Below are 10,000 nucleotides of genomic sequence, written 5' to 3' on the forward strand. Positions count from 1 at the left end.
ACGCCACACACACACACAACGTTATGGTCATTGTGACAACTGTTGTAAAAAGCGCTATATAAATACATTTTGATTGATTGATTGATTGATTGATACACACCACAAACACCACACACATACACCACAAACAATGTTATGTTCATTGTGACAAAAACTAGTAAAAAGCACTATATAAATAAATTTTGATTGACTGATTGATACACACCACACAAACATACACACACCACACACACACAAACACACACCACACACACAATGCTATGTTCATTGTGACAACAACTGTCAAAAAAAGCGCTATATAAATACATTTTTATTGAATGACACACCACAAACACCCACTCCCCCCCACACACACACACCCACTCCACCCACACACTCCCCCCTACACACACACACACACACACACACATGTGGCTGACCTGGTCGGTGCACCTCGTAGCGTATACTGAATCCAGCCCCGGTGGTCTCGTAGTCCGAAGTGAATTTGACCAGCAGTGAGTTTCCTGTGGAGGTGATGGGGGAGGGGGCGATCTTCCCACAGAACTTCCCCACTAGAGGAGACTTCTCACTGTCCCCATCAAACACCTCCACAAAGTCATACCTAACACACACACGCACGCACGCACACGCACGCACGCACACACACACGCAGGCACACACACACACACACATAGGTACACACAATTAATCAATTATTCATTATTATATATGTAGCCAGCATAGCCAAGGCGACGCTTTCTTTGTTTTGGTGCGCACATGAAGGATGACGTCCTAGAGTAGAGTAGCACCTGCATTGGGTGAGCCATTTACAGGTAGGCATATATAGGGACACCTGTGGGGTCCTAGAGGATAGCGTGGTGGCTAAAGCGCATGCAGGTGGCGGCGTCTAGAAGAAGCGTGTCTGTAACAGCGAGTCCGAAGGTAGGATTAAGTTGCATATTATACTTTTGCACAAGATGACTGATGAAGCAACTAAACATGGTTTGGTTTTAATTAGTGTGGGGACGCGAGGATAGGCGTGTTCAGGTGGAGTGGCCGCAGGTCATAGAGGTAGCAACAGCCGGTGTGTGTACAGAGTACAAGGTATGCGAGTTTGGTAATCATGCTCGAGCTTTAGTCGCACCCTTTCAGACATACGGAGTAAAGCTCCTTTGTTTATTTTAGTCTGTTGGTGACACGCCACATCCATTCTGTCTTCTACTGACTTACGAATGATCAGTTACCAGGTACAATTAGCCGCCGTGCATTCTCTAAAGCTTTATAAACACCTGAAAATGTTTAGTATGCCTAAACCAGAGGTTTCATATGGTTTTTTAATTACACTCTGTATATCCAGTGTTCTGTGACAAGCTGCTATCCTGTCCATGAGTGAAGTTGGTCAACCCTGATGAATGTGGTATGTTTCGTCTTTTTAAATCATATTCATAATGTTGAACGTAGTCAATGTTTTATTGACTGAATGTAATGTTTCTTTCTGTTTTGTGTATATGAAGGGCCACAGCTTCAGTGGGTGTCAGTTGCTGTTTTCTACCGTTTTGTTTTATTTTGTGTTCTTTTATCTAAAAGATCCTACCATAGCAAATCATAAAGTGGTCTTTTAATGATATGCTGCTCAGGGGTATTTAAGTGACCCGTTGTTTAAAAAAAACCCTTACTCTTGTGTGACTACCTGTGTGTCTAGTTATTGGTCGATGTACCTTTTTTTAACTTGAGTCTCTTGAGTATTCTGATCCAGTACTATTTAGATGTGGCTATGTTGAGACTGAGATAGAGGCAGCCATATCGGGTGCTGTGTTCACTTTAGAGTGTGATTTGGAAACATTTGCAGTGTGTGGCTGAATATTAGAGATTATTCACGAGTGGTATTGTCAATTGGCTGTCTTTACTCAGTCTCCAAACCACAAACAGGTAGTGTCAACACCTCTTAGATTGTTTTTGTTTTATTTAAATTAAACTGACAGAGTCTATTGTCTTCAATAAAGACTGTATTTTTGCATCACCGACGTTTGTCTACTTTCTTTAGAGTTCCCCTTACTCTAAGTAAAAAAGCACTAATTAAGGGGTGGCGTAGTTTGGCACTTACTAACTAGGGGGCGCTACAATCTGGCGTAGTCGGCAGGATCGAACATCAGTTAGCGCTTTTGACCTGTCAGTTTAATTTAATAAAGTGTAAGTAGATTCGAGCAGTATTAGTGATTTGTTGTGGTAGAAAACAGCAGCTGGCATTCCAACTTGTGTCAGCAAGGAGTCGTCATGGAGGGAGAGCTGCAGAGACTGCGGGAGCAAGTGGAACAGCTCCAAACTGCAAATGCGAGACTTTCTGGGGTGCAGAATGGAGGTACTGGGGGAAATGTTGGAGACGAAATCCCACCCGTACGGCGGGAACATGCTTTTTATTTGCCTAAAGAAAGAAAGTGCCCAAAGTTCTCTGGTTCGACAGCTGCAGGAGCCCTTTCGGTAGAGGAGTGGACTGAGGAGGCACAAAGTTGTATTAGATCCAGACATATGTCTGTTTTAGATAAAGCTATGTTTTTATATGATCATTTAGAGGGCGAGGCCCGTAATGAAATAAAGTATCGACCGGTAGCAAGCCGAGAAAACCCCGATGAAATTATTCGCATTTTAAAGGAAATGTATGGGTGTACTAAATCCTATGTGCATTGGCAGCAGCGTTTTTTTGATCGCAAACAACGGGAGAACGAGTCATTGTTCGAATTCTCTCATGCGCTAATGGAACTCATGGACAGAGTGAAGCAGAGTAAGGGTGATGCTATTTTTAATTCCGGGGATGTGTTAAGGGATCAGTTTTGTGAGAACGTTAGAGATCATACTTTACGTAGGGAGCTCAAAAGATTGGTACGGGACGACGAGGATCTGTCTATTTTAGATGTAAGGCGGGAGGCTATTAGGTGGTTGGAGGAGGGTCAGCCAGGTCGTGATCGGGGTCAGCGTGCTCTGCCACGTAGTCACGAAGTGCGTTTTGCGCCACAATGTGAGGCTACTATCGCTCAAACCTCCGAATTGGCAGAGTTAAAGGAGATGGTTTTGAGACAGCAAGCTCAGCTTGATATGTTAGTTAAACGCTTCTGTCAACCTAGTGGTAATGCCCCAGGTCCTTCCCATAGGAATGGTCGTTTTAGACGTACATCAGATGGCCAACCGATTTGCCTTAGGTGTGGCGAGCCAGGTCACATCGCTCGCTATTGTCGATCTGCTCCTCTTCCTTCAGCTACCAATAGTCAGGATCTCACTGTATCCCGTAGCAACTCGGTCAACCAGTCGGAAAACTAGGACTCCCCAGTGTGCAGAGCCACACGCTGGGATTGGGAAGTCCTGGCTCTAATGTTAACCGCCCTTTGTACAGTCAACTAGTTGGAAATTGTCCCGTATTAGGTGTGCATATGGGGGGGGTAACAGTCCCATGTCTAATTGATACCGGGTCAATGGTGACCACCATCACAGAGAGTTTTTTTGCTAAGCACTTTACACATTTGCAAACGAGAGACTGTAAATGGTTGGGCCTCAAAGCAGCGAATGGGTTAGACATTCCTTATATAGGCTATCTCGAGCTTGACGTGGTAGTCCTGGGACAGTGCATTTTGGGTAGAGGGATTTTAATAGTTAAGGATCCTACGGATGTTGTGCTTCAGGGTCGTAAAGCAGAAACGCCAGGCATTTTGGGTATGAATGTGCTGGGTGATTGTTACAGAACCCTGTTCGGACAGCATGGTCCTCAACTCTTTTCCTCCCCCCCAGTGCAGTCGGCGGTCCCGGCGGTTCGGCATGCACTACGCCACTGTGAGAAGGTAGAGGCTGTTTTGAACGCTGCTAAACCCTTCAAGGTTCGCATTCATGGCCGACTTCCTGTTCGTATTGAGGCTGGTACGATGACCATGGTCCCCGCTACGTGCCCTCAGGTAGACTCAGTGGAGCTCTTGTTGGAGCCATTGGGCTGTGAAGACGGACCCCTTCCTGAAGGTTTGCTTTTATCCCCTACTCTGGTCTCTGCAAGAAAGGGTTTGCTGTATGTGCCCATAGTAAATGTCAGTAGCTCTGATGTGTGGCTCCCTCCTCGTCATGTGGTCGGCACGGTGCAAGCGGTTTCAGCCACGATAATGGGAAGTGAGTCAAAGGTCTCTGTAGAGTCTTCTTGGGAAGAGTGTTCAGTTTTTATATCCACGCACGACGTCACCTCGTCCAATAATTCTTCTGACCAGCTTGTGTTGGATCTTGAGGGGCTTACTGAACAACAGGCTGCTCAGGCTACTGCTCTTTTTTCCAAATATGGCAGTATATTTTCCAAAGGGGAGGGGGACTTGGGCTGTACATCCCTTATTACTCATGAGATTCCCTTGCTAGATGATGCTCCTGTGCGCCAGCCTTATCGTCGTATCATTCCTTCTCAATATGAAACAGTAAAAGCTCATATCCAACAGTTGCTAGATAACCAGGTCATCAGAGAAAGCAGTAGCCCTTACTCTTCCCCTATCGTGTTGGTGACCAAGAAAGACGGGACCCTCAGACTTTGTGTAGACTATAGGCAGTTGAATTCGAAGACCCGTCGTGATTCATACCCACTTCCTAGGATAGAGGAATCCCTAGATGCCTTGTCAGGAGCAAAATGGTTCTCTACACTCGATTTGGCCAGTGGGTATAACCAAGTCCCAGTAGCGGAAAAGGATAAATTTAAGACGGCTTTCTGCACTCCCTTTGGTTTATTTGAATTTAATCGAATGCCTTTTGGGTTATGCAATGCCCCTGGCACGTTCCAACGTCTCATGGAACGCATGTTTGGGGACTGTCGATATCAGTCTGTACTTCTTTATCTTGATGACGTCGTGGTCTTCTCTGCTACCGTGGAACAACATTTGGAAAGGCTGGAAGAAGTGTTCGCTCGGCTACAGAAACAGAAATTGAAAGTGAAACTGTCCAAGTGTAACTTTTTCCAACATCAGGTGAAGTACTTGGGCCATGTTGTCTCTGCTGAGGGGGTGGCGACCGACCCTGCTAAAATTGAGGTGGTCAAAGAATGGAAACGGCCACTACATCTCGCTGAACTTCGTTCGTTCCTGGGCTTCGCTAGTTATTACAGACGTTTTGTAGAAGACTTTTCTAAACTTGCAGCCCCCTTGCACCATCTTGTTGGGAAGCTTAGTGGACCCAGACGAAAAGGAAAGACTCCCAAAATCTCTCTAGCGACAGCTTGGGGTGAAGACTGCGAGCAGGCCTTCCAGTTATTAAAAGAGAAACTTACTTCTGCCCCAGTTCTGGCATATGCTGATTTTAAGAAACCATTTATTTTGGAAGTGGATGCTAGCCATGGAGGCCTTGGGGCGGTGCTATCACAGGAACAGAACGGGAAAGTGCGTCCAATTGCCTTTGCCAGTAGAGGGCTGAGGCCCACTGAGAGAAACATGAATAACTACAGTTCTATGAAGCTGGAATTGCTGGCCGTCAAGTGGGCTGTGACAGAGAAGTTCAGAGAGTACCTGCTGTGCAATCACTTCACCATTTTTTCTGACAATAACCCTTTGAGTCACTTGCAGACTGCCAAGTTGGGGGCCGTGGAGCAGCGCTGGGCTTCTCAATTGGCATCATTTAACTTTACTATCAAGTATCGTCCAGGGAAGAGCAATCAAAATGCCGATGCTTTGTCCCGACAGTACGTGGAGCGCTTTGCAGTTGGAACAAGCATGCCTCCACAAGTGGTGCTAGCCTCTTGGAACGAGCAGCCCAGTGGTTCTGGGGCCCTGTGTGGTGAAGTCGTTGCATTCCCTGGACGCTCATCTCACGATCTGGGCCTACTGCAGAAGGCTGATCCAGTTATTGAACCGGTATGGAGGTTCTATGATGAAAGACGACCTCCAACAGCAACAGAACGTGGAACTTTGTCCAGTGCCAGTAGAGCCCTCGTTCGCCAGCAAGAGCGACTGGTTGAGCGAGAGGGCGTACTATATCGAACAGTCCATCCCCCAGGTGGGGGACCAGAGTATTTCCAGCTGCTTGTTCCTCAGTGTCTACAAGAAGAGGTCTTACATAGTGTCCACAATGATCATGGGCACCAAGGGACAGAGCGAACTCTACAGTTGTTGCGGAGCAGGTGCTTTTGGCCTAATATGGCTCAGGATGTAGAGCAGTGGTGCAGTCGATGCCAAAGATGTGTGCTGGGGAAGGCAGTTCAGCCTAAAGTTCGACCCTATTGGGGTACGCTGCAAGCATCACGGCCAAATGAGATCCTGGCCTTGGACTTTACAGTCTTGGAACCGGCATCGGATGGTAGGCAAAACGTCCTGGTCTTGACCGACATCTTTACAAAATACACCCAGGCTGTTCCCACTAGAGATCAACAGGCAAGTACAGTAGCCCAGATGCTGGTACAACATTGGTTTCATCGGTTCGGTCCTCCAGCCCGTATACATTCCGACCAAGGCCGGAATTTCGAAAGCACTTTGATACAGCAGTTATGCAAGATTTATGGAGTGCAGAAGAGCAGAACCACCCCTTATCATCCCCAAGGAAACGGACAATGTGAACGTTTCAATCGCACTTTACATGACCTGCTTAGGACACTCCCTGTTGACCAAAAGAGGTACTGGCCACGGCACTTGCCCCAACTGACATTTGCATATAATACTACTCCTCATCAGACCACGGGTCGAACCCCCTATTTTCTCATGTTTGGTTGTCACCCCAGGCTACCAGTAGATTTCCTGTTGGGGTTGGAAGAACCCACGCAAAACTTGGGAACGTTGGATGAATGGATTCAGACACATCAGCAGAGTCTACGGCTTGTCCATGAACATGTAAGGCAGAGGACAGAGGAACAGGCCCTCAGGCGTAATCGAAACCATAACGACCAAATAAACGACTCTGGGTTCAAGGAAGGGCAGCTGGTTTATCTGAGGAATCACCCAGCAGGACGAAACAAGATCCAAGATCATTGGAACCCCTGTGTGTACAGAGTGGTTAGAAGTCCAGTGGGAACGGGGGTGGTTTACTCTGTGGCTCCGGTTGATGAAGAGGGGCCAATCCGACAGGTGCACCGGTCTGAGCTACGAGCTGCACTGAATGAAGAACAGGGCACAGAAGATATAGAAGATACTGTCCCCATGACAGGTGAGGAAAGTGGGCCCCACTCCCCAGTTCTGGAGGAAGATGAAGATGGGGATGTTATACTGTTAGTGGAAGAACTCCAGGAGAGACCTGGACCACATGACCCCGTTACCCCTGAAGAAGAGGGACCCTCACAAGAGCCAATGCTCTTACGCCGTTCGACAAGACTGAACGCCGGTCAACACTCTAACCCCCACCGACTCCCTCGGGCAGTTATAACTGAGAGGTATGAAGAGCTGCCTGAACAAGAAGAATGATGGGTTAACATTTTGGAGTGCCATCGTCGGGTCGCCGATGCATTTGGAGGGGGTGATTGTAGCCAGCATAGCCAAGGCGACGCTTTCTTTGTTTTGGTGCGCACATGAAGGATGACGTCCTAGAGTAGAGTAGCACCTGCATTGGGTGAGCCATTTACAGGTAGGCATATATAGGGACACCTGTGGGGTCCTAGAGGATAGCGTGGTGGCTAAAGCGCATGCAGGTGGCGGCGTCTAGAAGAAGCGTGTCTGTAACAGCGAGTCCGAAGGTAGGATTAAGTTGCATATTATACTTTTGCACAAGATGACTGATGAAGCAACTAAACATGGTTTGGTTTTAATTAGTGTGGGGACGCGAGGATAGGCGTGTTCAGGTGGAGTGGCCGCAGGTCATAGAGGTAGCAACAGCCGGTGTGTGTACAGAGTACAAGGTATGCGAGTTTGGTAATCATGCTCGAGCTTTAGTCGCACCCTTTCAGACATACGGAGTAAAGCTCCTTTGTTTATTTTAGTCTGTTGGTGACACGCCACATCCATTCTGTCTTCTACTGACTTACGAATGATCAGTTACCAGGTACAATTAGCCGCCGTGCATTCTCTAAAGCTTTATAAACACCTGAAAATGTTTAGTATGCCTAAACCAGAGGTTTCATATGGTTTTTTAATTACACTCTGTATATCCAGTGTTCTGTGACAAGCTGCTATCCTGTCCATGAGTGAAGTTGGTCAACCCTTATGAATGTGGTATGTTTCGTCTTTTTAAATCATATTCATAATGTTGAACGTAGTCAATGTTTTATTGACTGAATGTAATGTTTCTTTCTGTTTTGTGTATATGAAGGGCCACAGCTTCAGTGGGTGTCAGTTGCTGTTTTCTACCGTTTTGTTTTATTTTGTGTTCTTTTATCTAAAAGATCCTACCATAGCAAATCATAAAGTGGTCTTTTAATGATATGCTGCTCAGGGGTATTTAAGTGACCCGTTGTTTTAAAAAAACCCTTACTCTTGTGTGACTACCTGTGTGTCTAGTTATTGGTCGATGTACCTTTTTTTAACTTGAGTCTCTTGAGTATTCTGATCCAGTACTATTTAGATGTGGCTATGTTGAGACTGAGATAGAGGCAGCCATATCGGGTGCTGTGTTCACTTTAGAGTGTGATTTGGAAACATTTGCAGTGTGTGGCTGAATATTAGAGATTATTCACGAGTGGTATTGTCAATTGGCTGTCTTTACTCAGTCTCCAAACCACAAACAGGTAGTGTCAACACCTCTTAGATTGTTTTTGTTTTATTTAAATTAAACTGACAGAGTCTATTGTCTTCAATAAAGACTGTATTTTTGCATCACCGACGTTTGTCTACTTTCTTTAGAGTTCCCCTTACTCTAAGTAAAAAAGCACTAATTAAGGGGTGGCGTAGTTTGGCACTTACTAACTAGGGGGCGCTACATATAATAATATTATATTATAATAATTTTCATTAAATCCAGGAATGTCAGATCTGAGCTGTTATTCTCTTATTTAAAGCTGAATGGAGTGAAATTGGTCAAACTGATAAAAACTCTTATACACTGAGGTGCCTCAAACACTGATAGATGCTACAAGGAGAAGCAGGACAGGCTATTGTGTTCTTCTCTGGAGTCAGACAGCAGAGAAGAACATGACCCCCCCACACCCATTAAACAGTCAACAAACCAATGAGGAAGCGCTCATTGACCAAACATTATTATACCCAGTACAGATCTCACTAGATCAAAAACCCAAAACCAGTACAGCTCAAGAATTTGTTCTGTATCTCCATTTGACTCATGAATTTTGTCTCCTTGGAACAATAAAACTGTGAGAGTCCTTACTGCACATAAATAATAACTGAGGCTAGTCAGATGAACCTTTTAAAGCAATGAGTCCTTGTGAAAACATCACTCTAAAATGGAAGGAAGGCTGACCTCATGCCATATCTACACACACACACACACACACACACACACACACACACACACACACACGTGTGCTCTCTCCCTCTCTCTCACATACAAACACACACACACACACACACACACACACACACGTGTGCTCTCTCCCTCTCTCTCACATACAAACACACACACACACACACACACACACACACACACGTGTGCTCTCTCCCTCTCTCTCACATACAAACACACACACACACACACACATGGCATGTAACTTTCTAGCACTAAATGCCGATAAAACAGAATTGATAATAGTTGGGTCTAGGGCTGCGAGAGACAAGATACATAATGCAGCATTGAATCTACATTCTTTTACTATAACCCCCAGCGCAGAGGTAAAGAACTTGGGCCTCACAATAGACCCAGATCTCTCGTTCGATACACATATTAATAATATAACTAGGGTAGCGTTCTTTCACTTGCGCAACATTGCCAAAATTAGAAACATATTAAATATTAGTGATGCAGAAAAACTAATCCATGCATTCATATCCTCTCGTTTAGATTATTGCAACAGTCTCCTAGCTGGATGTTCTGGTAAATCGATAAACAAACTCCAGCTGGTTCAGAACGCAGCAGCACGAGTTTTAACAAAAACTAAAAAGTTTGATCACATTAGTCCCGTACTATCGTCATTACACTGGCTGCCAAT

At 45.5% G+C, this 10,000-nt stretch overlaps 1 protein-coding gene across 1 annotated transcript in view; it reads right to left on the reverse strand.

Annotated features, from left to right (window-relative positions):
- The window catches only part of nrp1b (neuropilin 1b), a 37,352-nt gene that overhangs the window by 20,071 nt on the left and 7,281 nt on the right, over positions 1-10,000 (reverse strand). Inside the window, exon 3 of the mRNA XM_076982233.1 lies at positions 420-601. Within this exon, the coding sequence (XP_076838348.1) occupies positions 420-601 (182 nt within the window). The remainder of the gene's footprint in view (positions 1-419; positions 602-10,000) is intronic.

Source organism: Brachyhypopomus gauderio, chromosome 19, assembly GCF_052324685.1.
Source record: "Brachyhypopomus gauderio isolate BG-103 chromosome 19, BGAUD_0.2, whole genome shotgun sequence".
Classification (NCBI taxonomy): domain Eukaryota; kingdom Metazoa; phylum Chordata; class Actinopteri; order Gymnotiformes; family Hypopomidae; genus Brachyhypopomus; species Brachyhypopomus gauderio.